This window comes from Tinamus guttatus, unplaced genomic scaffold, assembly GCF_059628265.1.
Source record: "Tinamus guttatus ecotype Peru unplaced genomic scaffold, ASM5962826v1 Tinamus_guttatus_pri_ptg000327l, whole genome shotgun sequence".
Classification (NCBI taxonomy): domain Eukaryota; kingdom Metazoa; phylum Chordata; class Aves; order Tinamiformes; family Tinamidae; genus Tinamus; species Tinamus guttatus.
This window is the reverse complement of record NW_028288861.1, coordinates 8,019,761-8,035,698: the sequence shown is the minus strand read 5'-3', so window position 1 is coordinate 8,035,698 and position 15,938 is coordinate 8,019,761. Positions and strand designations below refer to the sequence as shown.

Genomic DNA, 15,938 nt, shown 5'->3' with positions numbered 1-15,938 from the left:
TCCCCTGGGCTCTTGGTGTGGGAAAGCCATTTCATCAACACGAGAGGACAGGAGGGGATTATCCGGGAATATCCCCCATCTGAGAGGTGGGAGAGGGAGCAAAGGAGCCAGTTTGGTTGCAGTCCCACCGGCATAGTGACAAACACACCCCAACGCCACCACCGCAGTACTGCACCCTGAGAGCACCCAAGCCTGATGCAACAGCTCAGAATAAAACCGGATCCTTTTAACATAAAATTAGTCACCGCTGAGGTCAGGTGTTTGTAGGGCTGATCCCTGCCCTTTGGAACTTAATCTTTAAGTGTGACTGATAGCACTGTGAATGGCGGGGTAAGAGGGCCGAGCGCAGGAAGAGGCAAGCAGGGCAGCGGGGACGCTGTCGGGACAGTGCCCCCGGCCGAGGAGAGACCCGCTCCTTGCTCCGGCTTCACATTCCGGGGCGCCTGGGCCCCTGAGTGAGCAGCCCCGGATCCAAGAGGGGCACGAGGCTCCTCCGCGTAGGGGCACAGAGCCAGCGCGGAGCCCGGGGGCTCCGTAGCGCGCGGGGGCCCCGCACGGCCCCGCCGGCCCTCGGGCGCCGCGGCGGGGCCGGCCCGGGCGCTGCCGCGGGGCGGGCGGCGCTCGCGCGGGGGCGCGCGCGAGCGGGCGGCGGCGCCCGCCGCAATGGCGCCCGGGGAGCGCGCGGGGCCGCTCTAGGCGCCCGGCGGGGCCTCCGCGGTAGCAGCTCGCCCCGCCGCGGCTCTCGCGGGGGCGCATGAATATGCAGGAAAGGTGGTGAATATTCATGATTTGGCGGGCGGGGCGGCTGTGCTCATGGCGGGCGGCAGCGCCGCGGTCATGGCGAGGGGTGCCCGGTGAGCGGGGCCGCGGGCGCGGGGGCCGGGCCGGGCTCGCTTCTCGGGGCTGTGGGGGCAGGTCCGGCCCTAACCGGCCGCAGGGTTGTTCTGGCGACGGCGCCCCCGGTCCCGAGCCCGCTGCGCGGTGCCCGGGGCTCGGCTCCCTCGGCGGGGCCGCGCTGCGGGGAGCTCGCCCGACCCCCTGCCCGCCCAGAGCATCGTCCCTGTCTCCGGCCAGGCCTCGGCCCCAGCTGGACCTGCTCTTCCTGCGGCGCTTCCTGAGGATCCTGGCCGTGCTGTTCCCGCGATGGCCCTCGCCCAGCGCGCTCATGTTCCTCACCCTGCTGCTCGTGGCCCTGCTGGGTAAGTCCTGGGGCCGCAGGCGGGGGCTGCCCGTCGGCTCCCTGGACGGGAGCGAGCGCCCCATTGCCCCGCGGTCACCCCCTCTGCGCTGGCCACCGCAGCCCTTCATCTTCGCTTGCTGTTTCCTTGTTTCCTCCAGAGCAGCTGATCATCTACCAGGTCGGTGTGATACCCAGCCAGTACTACGAGGTGCTGGGGAACAAGGACTTCTCCGGGTTCAAAGCACTGACTGCCGTTGCTGTCACGCTGATTGTAGTCAACTCCACGGTAACGCAGGCCAGAGGCTCCCCGGGAGGTTGGGGAGGGGGGGCAGGTACCCTCTGAAGCAGGGAGGTGCTGTCATCGCACGAAGGGAAGGGGAAAGTTGCCAGGGGTTCCCAGTAGGACCCCTATGCTGAAAGATCTAGGTGTGTTTGTGCTCCCGTTGGTAGCTGCATATGGGTTGGTCACCTGAGCAAACTGTTCTTATCATTTTGTGAAGTGCCTATTTTCCTGGCTCATTCCTATCCATCTGACTCTTTGTCCTCATTCCAGCTAAAAAGCTTCAACCAGTTTATCTGCAACCAGATGTATGTGAGCTGGAGGAAATCCCTCACCGAATACCTGCACAGCTGTTACTTCCAGGGCCAGGTCTACTACAGCCTGCACGTGCTGCGCGAGGACATCGATAACCCGTAGGCTGCCTGCGGCTTCTTTCAGCCTCTTTCTTGGCTTCTCCTGAGCTGCTCCTCACCTTTGCTTGACTTCTCTGTATCTCTGGGTAGGGATGTGAGCCCTAGAAGCTTTTTCCATGTAGGCACAAATACTGTTGTCCGCCCTGGGTGTAGGTGGTATATGGCAAGCCTCTACAGGGAATGCCCGCGGCTGATGGTCATCATGACTTCAGGAGACAGTAGCTGCTGGTGGTTTTCTTGCAAGGAAAAGGGAGTCTCAGCAGGACAGAGATCTCGCAATTGGTACAAAATGCACTGTCTGCAAAACCAGCCCTCATTACTCTGCATGTGGCTTTGCAAAGGGCCTGTCTGGAGTCACAGTGCTGTCTTTCTCTGCCTTCATCCAGCCAGTGTACTCAGCAGCCCCAGTTCAGTTTGAACTTCAACCACCAGAGTCTCCAGCTGAACACAGGCTTGCTTAGTTTTTTTTTTTTTTTAAGTGATTTTAGTAATTGTGGGGAAAGTTGGGAGCCACGTCCAGGAAGAGCTTTGTTTTGGTCTGGGCAAGAATTGCATTTCCTCTCTTCTCTTTCCAGAGAGGAAAGGTCAGAGATGACTTGAAAATTGAGATAATAAGGAGGAGCATTCAGAAGGAACATTCAGTCCCTCCTTGCTTATCAAGGCCCACCCTGAGAGCCCCTTCCTATCCCTCTGCAGTGGTCGCTTGCACTGCTGCCGCAAGAGGGAAGTTCTGCTTTTCGCGCTGTCCCAGTTACTGCAGGGCTGCTCATCTGCCTAGGCTGTGTTGCAAGAGCTGAACACCTCCCTTACTTGCAACAGCATGCTGGCCCTGGCCTTTTGGCCTGTTGTGCACAGAACACTGCAGTCATAGTTATTGAGTCTGAAAAGTTAAAGATCCTCCATTAGATACAATATGAGAGTTAGAAACTGTTTTTTTTTTCCTCCAGTTCTCTAGTAGCTTCTCCAGAGCTAAAATACTCAATGAAAAACTAGATACCAGGGAAAACGTCGCTTTCAGAGCGTTGGTGCCATCTCCCAGGGGTGGGAGACTGCTATCTGTTGCTGGTAGTGGTGACTTCAAGAAGCTGAAATAACCCCTGGGCTGCTGCTGCTCGGTGCTCTTGGTGCCTGTCTCTGGATGATACCGCTTGGTGGTTTATATGGCTGCTCAGCAAGCTGGAGCAGGATATGTCATACTGTCACACCTTATTTTTTTTCCATGTGTGTCCATATCATTTTCCAGACAGGTCCATTCCCCAGCTGTTTATGCTCTCCTGGCACTGAGATATACTGAGATAAGAACAAGCAAATGGGGACAGGGCAAACAGCAGGCGAGGAGAGGGTTCAGCTCAGCTCTATCACTCCTGCCAAACGAGAAATACAGCCTCATTGATGCCCATACACTTCCCAGCAACCATTGGAGTTACCTCCAACCTCTCTGAGCAGAGATAGTGTTTTGCAGTAGGATAGAGTTGCAAAGGACAGGCTAAAAGCTGTGCCTGTCACCAAGACATCCAGTGGTTCCCAGGCAGGGCAACACATTGGCCAAGGCCAGAGCTGCTGCACAAGCATCTTTTCCTTTGGATGGGGGAAGGAGAGGACAGAGGTTCAGCACCATGTGACGATGCTCTCAGGTTTATTTTTAACCCAGAAATGTATCCAGAATATGTGGTTTAAAAGTATGAGATAACTGGGTGTATCTGCTTTGCAGCAACAGAGGCAACTCTCTTGACCTTAGAGCAGACCAAATTTGTGGAATAGTTGCAGAGTGTCTTTCACTACACGTTGCTCCTGCTCAAATATTCAGCCACACTGTTTAGTGTCTTTCTGCTGCATCTGCAAAAAATCTTATCTTAGGAATTCTCAATGCAATTTTTTTTCCTACACCGGGCAGTTAGAACATGAACTAAGAGCAAAGAACTGACTTCCTGTTTGGCAGTGCAAACCAAGCTGTGTGTGGGAAGCACTGTGTCATCCTTGTTTTCATTTCACAGGAAAAGAGGAGTGGCTTTAGAGTGACATGCTAACACTTGTGGGTCCTATCAGGGCATCTGAGGTCATGTTTTTATGTTATCACTTCATATCCCTACTGTGAATCTATAGTCTGAGTTAATTTGTAACTTGATGGGAACAGTTACAAACAGTCCAATAAAAGCAAAAATGGTGACCATAAGGTCACTAGGGTGGCAGATGCCCTGAAAAGGAGGTAGCTTTCCCCTTTGCTGGACTTTCCAACATCCATAGTTGAGACGTTTTTTGCCTGTGCTTAGAGCATCAGAGGCCAAAGCTCTTATTTATGTTCTCTGGACAGATCAGGCACAGAGGGACTGAACGTGCTACAAACCTTTCTAGTTGTCCCAAACTCATCTCTTGCCAAGCAGAGTGGGAAAGGTTGGACTCCAGGGGCCGATCACGCTCGTGCTGGCTTGGTGCCCTGCTGCCTGCTCGTGTGGGGTGGGTCTGGGTGAAAGCACTTTCTCTGCAGCCGAGGGACCGAGGGGTATCCTTTGCAAGTGGAGGGACCAGCTGCTCACTAGGAGAGTGGCTTGGGTGGAGGAGTTTTCAAATGTCCAAGCATTGGTTCTGGAACCTGGGATGCAACACCAGCAGTCAGTGTTTTTGGTAATATGGAATGGATCTGGGAGAGGAGTAAGAGACAAGGATGGCAAAATCTTTAGTACATGGCAAGACAGGAATCTTGAGAGTGGAACAAGGGATTAAAACAAGGAACAGGGTGAAGGTAACAGAAGGAACCATTCTGCCTGTATCAGAGAGGTCCTGTGTCCTGCTGGGCCATGAGAATTGCCTCCATTGGGGACCATGGCAGTCATGCCTGCAGGTCCTTTCCACTCAGGGTTGTTTGTCCTCACTCTGTCCTAAGTGTAGGCAGTGACTGTAGCCTGTCTTGTGCCCTACTGGGGAGTTACAGCATCCTGCATGCACTGGTGCTTGCTACTCAACTCTAACACTGTCGTTGCCTCTGTGTGTTGAGCAGAGACCAGCGCATCAGCCAGGATGTGGAGAGGTTCTGCAGGCAGCTCAGCTCCATGGCAAGCAAGCTGGTCATCTCGCCCTTTGCGCTGGCCTACTACACATACCAGTGCTTCCACAGGTAAGAACCCCCTCTTGCTGTGCTCTTGTGCCTCTGGCCTGGGCTCTGTTTTGAGGCCTGGCACCCACACTGTGGGTTGTGCTAGGAGGTGTCTCTGGCTGCACCCCAAAAGGCCTCCTGCCCTGGAGGTGCTGGGTGTGTGGTGTTGACTCTGCAGCCCCTGTGAGAGGGAGGAGAGGTTCCTGATGAGGGCTCTGGCTTCGCAAGCCCAAAGGTGCTGGAGTGACCTTTTGCTTGGGTTGTTAGCTGACTTCTCCTTCTCTTCCCCTGCAGCACAGGCTGGCTAGGCCCAGTGAGCATCTTCGGGTATTTTGTCATTGGGACAGTTGTTAACAAAGTGCTGATGAGCCCCATAGTGTCAACACTTGTGCAGCAGGAAAAGCTGGAGGGGGATTTCAGGTGAGTTGCAGCAGAGCGCATTCTTGCTGCCTCTTCTGGTAACTCCTGTGAGAGCTCCATTTTCTTCCCCATTCAGTACTATGTATGCATCTGCTTCTCAATGGCTTTCCTAGTCCTTGTGCTCCATCAGTTCCCTGCCAGCTCAGATAGAGTGCTTGATGTCCAAAGTTGGTGTCCCAAGCCCCAGGCACCCCTGTCGCTGCTCTGTGTTGTGTCAGGCAGTGCCCTTGGGTCAGTTCCCTGGTCTCCACTGCTGCTACTTGACTGCTCACTCCTCCTACTGTTGCTCCTGCTGATGCACTGGATGTGCTAGAGTGAAATTGCACGTGGAGCACCCCTGGTTGTTGAAGCAAGTTCACTGACAGAACCGCTGACGGTGGGTTTCTGGTTCGTTATTTCATGAGTGTGAATGTTTAAAATGGCACAATCTCTCCATATGTTCAGCCAACTCATCTCCTCCCCTTTCCCTTCAGAGTTGGATGGGTGTGTGACAGGGGTTATGCAAACTTCCCTATCCCTCAGGGCATCCTGGGATAGCAGCACAGGGAGGTAGATTGAGCTTCCCAAAGGGAAGGGATGTCTGAGGGATCTTATGCACAGACAAGCGTGTTGCTCAGTGAGGGGCAGAGTGATGTCATGCTGTCGTAAGCCAGTGCTCTGTCTGATGCAGGATGAGCGTCCTTTAGCAGGGATGTTGGCTACATAATTCACTGTGCAGTTGTCTGTGGTCCTTATGATTTCTTTTTTATTATTATTTTGTGTTGTTTTTGTGTGTGTTTCCCAGGTTCAAGCACATGCAGATTCGTGTCAATGCAGAACCCGCTGCTTTCTACAGGTAAGTGGTGGGCAGTGGTGGGTAGGTGGATCCTGCCAGCCTGGAGCATCCTCGCTGTAGTCGTGTATTCCAGGGCACTCAGAGTCCTTTTGCTGCTGCTTGGGCTTGCCCGTTCCTCCCATACTGCTGCAGCCACCAGGTCTGTGCAGGGTCATGCAGCCACTGTCACTGCTTCCCTTTTCATGCTGTGCGTTGTCTGCAGGAGTAACTTCAGAGCGGCTGGAGACAACGAGCCTTTTCTCTCCCTCCGTTCCAGCCATCCCCAGAGGGGATGAATTTGCACTGTGCTGTTTACATCTGGTTATTGCTGAGGTTTCAAGAGCTGAGCGTGCTGTCCTGAGACCAGCTGCACCTTGCTGCTGAGCAGCGCCCTGAAGTCTGAGTTTGCTTGAAGGCTTTGTGGTATTGCACAGAAAAGGCTAGAATCCAGCAGAAGGGCCACAGTTTTACTGTGAGTTGTGTTGGGTGCCCTGTAGGTCACAGCCCCTGCCTCTCTCTCTTCAGGCATCTGCAGTTGGCAGATATGTTGTGGAATCACACTCCTTCCAGGAATTTAAGAGAGAGCTGGCTGCCATATCTCTGGCTTTTCCTGGCTGTGGTCATTTGGCTCATTAGTGGTGTCATGATTGAGCACTTCAAGCATTGTGGTGTTGTCCCCAAGGTAGTTAGATACGGATTTTATAAAGATTTAAACTGGCAAGCAGGAAACTTTGATCTCAATAATTGAAATCAATCTTTATTTGCATCAGCAAGTCTTAGGTCTGTCTTTATAGGCTGCCTGATTCTTATTGGTCGGTGCTGATTTTTGTCAATCAAGAAGATACCTTAATTACTTGCACTTATTTAGGCTGTAGTACTTTTGCCTCACACTTTTGAAGCTTCTTACTCTACTACTAAGTAGGAAACTGAGAATGAATTATTGTACTAGAAGATGGGATTTCTTGCTTTAGTTTTATACAGTTCAGTAGTAGAAAAGCTTTGTTTGGTGAGAAATCAAAATTTAATTAAAATGCACAACATCAGATATTTTTGATAAAAATGTATGTATCTTAATTAAAAGTAAAAGAATCTTTTATAAGAGATATGTTCCTGGAATCCCGTGAAGGAAGGAGCACATGATGGAGGGATGTGGCTGGTTTTGACTGCCTGCCTTCTCTAGCTCTAGTTGTGAAAACTTGTCGTGTTGTGCTTGTCTAACCATAGATGTTTTGCTAAAGGAAGAACTGAAGCCCAGGCATCATCATCCTTTACTTCCTTTGGTTTCTTAACCTTTGACAAATGTGCTTTAGAAGTGAACTGAATGTGGGGAAAAGATGACACCAGTGAACAGTCTCTCTGCATCTGCCAAAGAGATAGCAGCTACCTAATACTGATTTTGTGCTTCCCCCCAAACCCTTGATCCTCCGTGCCTTGCCTGTAACTCCTGCTGTTTGAGGCCTTGTCCTTCTTTGAATGTTCAGCAGCAAAGGTTACTGCTCAGCACTTAGCTGAGATGGATATCCTAAGCTGAAGGCAATAACAGATGGCAAACTGAATTCTCAATAGATTTATTTTTTTCAAATAATTGAGAACCTCTAAAAATCTTTTTGTGCATGTGTTTGTGAATCCTGTTTTTTTCTCCCCTGGCCCCAGTGATTCCCCAGCTGTATTAACCACAGTGGGAGGGTGCTTGGGTGCTGGCCGGGAGGTACTGGCAGTAACTGCAGTGGGAATTGCACTGAGCTCTCTCTCTGTTTTGCCACCTGAGGGCAGCCCAGCCCTTGCAAATGAGCAAGAGGAGCTGCCCAGCCTCTCTGAGGAGGTGCCCGAGAGCCGAGTTCTCCCTTGAAGCAGGGACAGAACTGCTGAGGGGGGCTGAACTGCTGGCACCACAGTGGTCCTGGGGCGTTTGTGACCTGTTGCAATGTTGTTTTGCAGGGCTGGGCGAGTGGAGCACGTGCGCACGGAGCGCAGGCTGCAGAGCCTCCTGCAGACCCAGAGGGAGCTGATAGGGAAGGAGCTCTGGCTGTACAGTGAGTGAGCGGGGAGTTGCAGGGGTGAAGTGGGGCACGTGGGGCTCCACCGCAGGGGCCCGCTGGCTGCCTGGGAGCCTGGTGCTGCAGGAGCAGTGCTAGACCATCCTTACCCACCTCTTTCCCCAGGGCTTGCTAGTGCATTGAAGCCCTGAGAGTGAATGGAAGGTGCCTCCTTCCCTCTCAAATAGGAATCCTGTTGTGAAAAAAGTCTGGTAGAGAGCAAAGCTGTGGAGAAGCTAGCTAAGTCAGAGAAAACAAGCTCAAAAAGAGGAATATGCAGGTATCTGTACCCTGTGTGGCACAGGTATTCAGTGGCCATGAAGAGAGGAAAGTGCTTGGGCTCTAGGGAGAGAGGGAAGGTTCAGTTTAGGTGGTTGGGAACTCTGCAGAGATGTTCTGTAGAGCCTGTCCTTTGAGGGCACTTGCCACCTGAAAATCCTTTTTTTTTTTTTTTTCCTATAGTCACTGTGTCCAGGTTTGTGGGTTAAATAGCGGGTGTCAGGACAACTCTTCCTTATCTCACCATCACGGTGAGCTTCTGAGCGCTATAAAAGGGGAAGAGCCCCGCATGCAGGTATCTGTGGGAATTCAGGGGCTCTCCTGTGTTCCAAGGCAGACTTTGTGACCAGTTTTCCTTCTGGGTCCCTGCTCAGTGGGTGACTTTACCCCTGTTCCTTGGGGTTAGCTGACCCCAAAGAGTAGAAACAAGCCGGCAAGGTGACTCTTGTCCCATCATGATTCCCAAGCTGTGATATTTCCCTGTTCTGGTCCCCAAGAAACTCTTTGCTTGGCAAGTGGATTTGCAGCCTAGTTCTCTTGCTCGCTAGTGAAATGAGTTTTTCTGCTTGGGAGCATTTGAATGGCTGAGGTAGGACACGGGTCTTACTCTGACTGGGCTCATGAGCTGCATTTGAGCCTGGGAAGGACAAAGCTTCTCCCCTTCATCTCACTGTCTCCTCTCGATGTGTTTCTGCCCAGTTGGGATCAATACCTTCGACTACCTGGGCAGCATCCTGAGCTACATGGTCATAGCCATTCCCATCTTCTCTGGCGTGTATGGTGACCTCAGCCCAACAGAGCTTAGCGCCCTGGTCAGCAAGGTGAGTTAAGGATGGTCTCCCAGGCTGGTCCAGGGGAGCAGTGCGCTCTCTGGGTTGTGTTTATTACCCGGTGCTGGACCTGAGCCAGCCACAACTGTGTGTTCGTGCAGCCAAACTCCGTTGTGGAGGGTGAGCAGGTACTGAGGATGGAGGGTTCGCGTTGGGCTGGTGGCAGTGGGGGTGGCTGGCTTGCATTGAGTGACCTCTCAATGGGTGCACTGCCCTTGCCCATGGTGGTGTGGAAATGGGAGCCTGGAAAAAGCTAGTGTATGATTAACCTGGGGGTGAGAAGTGTCAAGGACTCACCTGCATGAGCATTTCCTATTCAGATCTCTGCTGTGTAAAAATGGAAAGTCAAAAAGCTCTGGATTTTAGTGTTGTCTGTGGAGGGCTGGGCCCACACTGTGCTGCAGATCTGGCTCCCCTGTGGCTGCAGCTCACGGGGAGCCTGGCTGCCTGCAAGGCTGAGCTTGCATTTGCCTGCCAAACTGCTGGACAGTAGCCTTCCCACCCTGACTTGTTTCCAACTATTCCAAACAGTGAAGAATGCTGAGCTAAAAACAGCTTGGCAGGCATTGCAGGCTGAGACACCCTGTCCCGAGCCATGTCCCAGGGCAGAGCTGGTGGGATGGACCTATTGGTGCCGGGGAAGCTCTAGGCCCAGCTCTGGTCAGGCCAGTTCCGGCATGGAGGGCAGGACATGCAGGTGCCCTGAAAACAGCATCCTGGGGTGGATAGGTGGACGATGTGTCCCTGTGACCAGGAGCAGGGAAGATCGAGCAGAGCGGCCACGTGCTCCCACTGCCATGGACAACTTCTGCATCCCTGCTGGTGGGACTGCTGAGCTCACTAGGTGTCTGAGCTCCCCGCAGTCGCGGAGGAAGGGGCAGTGTCCCCGCTCTGCGCTGACCCTTGCTCTGTGTGTGGTTTCCCCCAGAACGCCTTTGTTTCCATCTACCTCATTGGCTGCTTCAGCCAGCTCATCGATCTCTCCACCACCGTGACCGATGTCGCTGGCTACACCCACAGGTAAGTTTGTCTGCAGGCAGCTCTGTGCTGCGTGGCATACATCTTGTTGGCCTGATTTGTGCTAAATATGTATCTGTGCTAAATATATTAAAAAACACAGATGCTCCTAAGCATGCATTGACAATAATGAGTGCTGTGAGGAGGGAGGGCTGCGGGAGCTGTCCTGGGCACTCATGCAACCTCTTGTTTGCCCAGGATTGGGGAGCTACAGGAAACCTTGCTGAGCCTTGGTAGGAAAAAAAACACTAACTACTCAGAAGCCAAAGACAGCTGGGACCTGGACAGGTGAGTTTCCCCTTCGGCAGCTTGCTGGCCTGCAGCTGCCTGTCCCAGTGTGGAACTGGCTGGAGGTGGCCCTGGCTGTCACAATCTGTACATGTAGTTCGGTGGAGGCGGCAGTACTGTGCTCACCATGACCTGTGACTCCCAGGGTGCGTGGGACAGGGCTACTGTCACCGGGACACGGGACCTCTAGGGTGCAGAGAAGCGTCTGATCTTTGCCAGCCTCAGCATCATCACTTACCCCCAGATCTCTCCTCCTATGTCTTGGTGGTGGCCCAGCAGCCATGCTGGGGAGGACCCAGTGCCAGGGGACACGGCTTTCCTTCTGGAACGAGTGACACTCTCGGTGCCATCCTCTGGCAAGCTGCTCATCAAGGACCTGAGCCTCAGGATCTCACAAGGGAACAGTGTGATGATTGTGGGGAACACTGGCACTGGGAAGACGTCTCTCCTGAGGGTCCTCGGGGGACTCTGGGAGAGCACACAGGGTAAGAACTGCCACTCTCTGCGGCTCCCTCTTCACTGCTCAGGGCTGCCCTTACTAAGTTTAGGAGGTGGCAGTGTGGAGTTGTGAGGCAGTGCCACTGGTGATAGTAAATGTGTCACTGGTGTGTTTGAGCCAACAGTATTGCATGCTTTGCTCTGGCCCTCATTGCTTTGCTGTGTGGCACATCTGCCTGTTCTGGCATTTGCTGGCTCATTCACAAGGCTGTCTGTGGTGGGAGGGCGCAGTGGGGAGTTACTGGCCGGCGCGGCGGTGACCGTGTCGTCACACAGGGCACGTGGAGATGCTGACCTGCTTCGGGCCCCGCGGGGTCGTGTTCCTGCCGCAGAGGCCCTTCTTCACGGACGGCAGCCTGCGCGAGCAGGTGAGACTGGGCCGCGCTGGGGCTCTCGCAGCTCCTGACCAGGGGCCGCATCAAGCCCCCACCAGTCTCTGCGCTGAAGAGAGCCTGGCAAGAGGGGGACACCTATGCCTGTTGCTTCCCTTGTGCCTGAGTTTGCCACTACTGTTGAATCTCTGAACTGTGTCCAGTTCCTCTGACATGGCTCTTTTGCTCTCTTAACCAGGTGATCTATCCTCTGAGGGAGATCTATCCAGTTTCAGGTGTGTGGAAATCCATCAAAACAATTAACCAACCCTGAAGTCTCAGCTCTCATTGCCCTGTGCCCAGCCCAGTTTCTCTTCTATCGTGCCCATCAAGCGTGCTAAACCATTTCACTTTCAGCTCTCAGCTTTTCCCTGGAAGATTTGAGCTTTTTGTAGCTTAAGATCAGCTCTGTGTTCCCTTGCTGTCAAGGAGAGTCTATCATCTTTATGGTATGAGGTCAGGGAGGCTGCACTCTGTGTGCTATACTACAGGGTGGTATGTACTGAGGCACCCTGCTGGTTTCTGAACTTGCTGTTGGGTTACAGCTGGTCTGTCTGATACAGCCTGCCTTTGGCAAGACTTGCTTGCCTTTATTGCATCTTCCACTCACCTTTAACTGTTCCAATTCTTCAGATGGTGTCCTGAGGTCTTGCATATTCTCATGGTCAGACTAAGTGGATCCTCTCTCTCTCCTGCCCTCTTCCCAAGCTAGAGATCATACATCTGATCAGAAGCTGTTGCAGTTTCCAGGTTTAAGTTCCTCTTCAAGTTATAAGCAGGGCCTTGGCAATTGAAGTCTGAAACCCTATGTTCTGGCTCTGCCCATCTGTCCTGGACTGACCAGGTCTGATATATCTGTGGAGCCCAATCTCCTGACATGCTGCTTGCAGACACGGTTAACATATGTAAGGAAGGTCAATCTTTGGGAGCTCTCTGTGGGCAAAGCTCAAGACCTGAATATTAACTGGTTGAGACAGCTCCATCAGACTCAGGAAGCCCGTTCGCCAAACCTTCCAGGGAAAACAAGGATGCTCCTGCCCCCTGCTATGACTCTTCCTTGCTGCTCTGGTCTCAACACATATTGCCTCTGTTGATGTTCTGTCTCTCCTAGGGTCTGCAGACGATGAGAGAATTGTTCGGTTCCTGGAGCTAGCGGGGCTGGTAGGTCCCTAGTAGAGTTGCTCTGTTCTTGCTTCATGCTACCAAAGGAGGGAGGAGGTATTGAAATAGCGACTATGTGCTGCACACGTGAGAGAATTGGTTACAGCTGAGACAGGACTGTCCTTGGGAACAGCAGGGGATTAAAAAAAGGCAGAGTAGCAGCGGGGAGGTGGTTATGCCCAAGGCTGTGTCTGTTGTGGGCTGACAGAGCTGGGGATATGTTCACAAGTCTCTGCTGTCCTCTTTGCAGTCTGATTTGCTGGCAAGGGCTGGAGGACTGGACCAGCAGGTGGACTGGAACTGGTAAGGGAGCTCAGTGTCTGCTTGACTTTGGGTGATACCTCTGGATGGGAAACATTTCTAAACAGATGCCCTTTGCTGCTGTACTTGTGACTATTGTCTGTGCCTAGATGTGCCTTGCAGGTGATGGGCATGTTGCAGGGGCAAAGGCTTTGTGCCTCAGCCCCAGTTGTCAACATCAGCAGCCACACTGCTCTCGAGGCAGCCATTTGATGGCTGCACCTTAGAGCCCAGCCTGGGGGCAGCTGCCCTGAGAGCATGTGTGTGTGCAGAGGGTGCAGCAGGGCAGGGGACGGACAGGGACCGCTGCTTGCTGTGGTGTCCTGCAGCAGTAGCCATAAGCAGCTGCTGTAAGAGACCTTCTTCAGCAAACAAGCTCCCTTCAGGGAGGGAGATTTTTAATGTGAACCCTGCTGCAGGTATGACGCCCTCTCGCCAGGGGAGATGCAGAGGTTGTCATTTGCACGGCTCTTCTACCTCCAGCCCAGATATGCAGGTGAGTGAGTGACCACAGGCTGGAGAGACTTGCGAGGCCCTTGGCATGCAAGGAAACAGATACAAAGATAGTTCACAGATTCCCTTCTCTCTTGCCCCAAGCACGCTTCACCTTAGTCATGATTTTAGGCAGAGTAGCACACAGAGGATTCCGAGGTGAAAATATTTCATTATGTATGTGTGGAGGCAAGTGGCTGTGCAAAACATCCTGCTCTTATGCAACTAGAAATTAGTTTTCCTTATCCAGGTGTGATTACACCTGAAACGGCACCCCCTCAGTTTGCTCGCCAGTTGCCATGTATAGATGTGTGCATCCTAGTGAGCAGAGTGTAAGCTGCCATTTCTGGAGTTCGTGAACCCTTGGGGGGTTCTGGAAACAGTCTGTCCTGGGAAATATAGTTGTAACGCAGCAAAAGAAAAGAGTGCTAAAAGCAGTTCTGAGATATCACAAAAGCAGCTCCTGTTTGTAGATGAGTCTAATTCCTCTACCCACTTAGATGGATAGTGACTGCTGTTGGGTCAGGGGAAAGAGTGTTGGAGGAGTTGGTCTGGGGCTTGTGAGCAGAGCCAATGTTAGGAGCAAGTAGCCACATTTAAGTATCTCTCTTCCCCTGAGGCCTGCAGTTCTGCTCTGTATTATCCTGGAAGAAGGGATTTGTGGATTGAAAACTTAACAGTTGTAGAAATGATATAAAACAGATTAAATTTATCTGCTCCAAGTCTATAGTATTTTCCCTTTATTGAGAGGAAGCTGCCACAAGCCGTCCTGGCTCCTGTACATAGGGTCCCAGCCAGAGGAGTGAACAGGCTGCAGTTCAGCCAGATGCTCTGTCCTTCATCCTTTCTTGTGCAGGGCTTGGGAAGGTCACATCTTGCCTTTCCCTACAAGGGAGTAAGGCAGTGGCTGGCAGTCACTGAGGGAGATGCATGAGGTGAAGTACACGGTGTGGGTAGATTTGAGGGCTTGTGGAGAAGGCCAGCTTTCCCCCTTAGCTAACAGCAACTGGGTTAGAGATAAATGGAGGGCCTTAGGCTTCTCCTTACCTTCTACAGCTGGGCTTATGTGCAGTGTTCTCAGCAACTGCTGCTCTTCTGCCTGAGGTGGAGAAGAGATTACAGGATGGAGGGAATGGGCTTTGTGGGGCTTACAGCTTTTCTGTCAGTGCTAGATGAAGCCACCAGTGCCTTGACAGAAGAGGTGGAGCACGAACTGTACCGTGTGTGCATTCAGCTGGGCATGACCCTGGTCAGCGTGGGACACAGAGCTAGCCTGGAAAAGGTGAGCTGGAGAGGCAGCATAGGCCTCCCTGTAGTGAGACAGGGCAGACAGCAAGGGTCCCTGTGGGCAGGGAGGAGGGAGCGAGGCTTGAGAACCTCAATATGGGTGGACATGCCCTTATAGAGACACCTCCCAGTTCTCATGTTTCTGATTGCAGTTCCACAGCTGGATTTTGAAACTTCATGGGGAGGGAAGATGGGAGCTCACACGATGTGAGAAAACAAAGCGACTACCAGCTGAAGGATGCTGAAAAATATGTTCCAGTCTGACCAGCTGCAGAATCTACCCACCCTTGGGAGAGGCCTAAGGAGCAGAGCTGGAGTTGCAGAGCCAACAGCTATGACCAAGGACGCCGTTTGGTTCAAAACCATTTCTGGATTTTGCTGAGGGCCAAGTCTGAGCTCACTGCAAGGTTCTGCCAGGAACAGACAAGTCTACCCAACCCTTCTCCATGCCTGCCCTCTCCTCTACTTTGCAGGGAAGAAAGGGCAGAGCACAAGACTGCAGAAGGAGAATATACTATCTCTTGGAGGTGGTAGAAGCAGAGGGCAAAGCTGCCTGTATTTGACCAGGAGGCAGGGATGCACAACTGGGATGCAGCCTGCTCTTCTCCCCTGAGTGACATCGGCCTCTCTGATATGCAGCTCTGCAGAACAGAGTTCAGAACCTGTGGTAGCAGCAATTGTCATGTTTTAAAGTGTGTGTGGGGGGCATGATAGCAGAGAGAAGGGCCTGTATCTGCTTTCTTTATGACACAAGGTTACAGGTCAAAGAAACATTTTTGTATTAAAAGCTGGTGCCTGTTAGCCAAAGACTTGAAGAGTCAATGTTTGTCAGTGAGACTGTTTGCATCTTGTCCTGCTGCTTACATGGTGGCAGTGGTCTTGGGCTAGACAGCACCCAGGGTACAACTAATACCCATCTGTGGGGCTGGACAGAGCATCCTGCCCTGGTGCTCACTCCCTTACTGCCAGTCACAGGACCCTCAAGGAGGGCTTTTAGCCCTCTGCTTTTTAGGGGAGGAAACATCTCTGTCTGTGTGTGTGTCTCCCTCACACATCTGTGCAGAGGGAAGGGTTTGGAAGGTCTCTGTGATACGGAGAGTTTACTTGGAGATGCTGCAGGGGAGACTAAGTTTCGTTGTCACTTAGTGAGCCCTAGTATCCCAGTGATGCTTCTGGACCTG

The 15,938-nt window shown here is 52.6% G+C and overlaps 1 protein-coding gene and 1 long non-coding RNA gene across 2 annotated transcripts; both read left to right on the top strand.

Annotated features, from left to right (window-relative positions):
- Positions 1 to 754: 754 nt before the first annotated feature.
- Positions 755 to 15,572, top strand: ABCD4 (ATP binding cassette subfamily D member 4). The gene is made up of 19 exons (XM_088529377.1): positions 755 to 771; positions 1,075 to 1,199; positions 1,339 to 1,466; positions 1,734 to 1,873; positions 4,869 to 4,985; positions 5,259 to 5,384; positions 6,169 to 6,219; positions 8,137 to 8,231; positions 9,213 to 9,334; positions 10,272 to 10,363; positions 10,559 to 10,648; positions 10,925 to 11,133; positions 11,423 to 11,514; positions 11,717 to 11,753; positions 12,629 to 12,678; positions 12,929 to 12,981; positions 13,398 to 13,474; positions 14,637 to 14,752; positions 14,910 to 15,572. The coding sequence occupies exons 1-19, from the start codon at positions 755 to 757 to the stop codon at positions 15,000 to 15,002; spliced, it is 1,830 nt and encodes a 609-aa protein (XP_088385503.1). The 3' UTR covers positions 15,003 to 15,572.
- On the top strand, positions 13,485 to 14,330 carry LOC148593851 (uncharacterized). Its single transcript, XR_015913629.1, has 2 exons — positions 13,485 to 13,871; positions 14,194 to 14,330. It is a non-coding gene; the product is annotated as an uncharacterized LOC148593851 (long non-coding RNA).
- Positions 15,573 to 15,938: the final 366 nt, after the last annotated feature.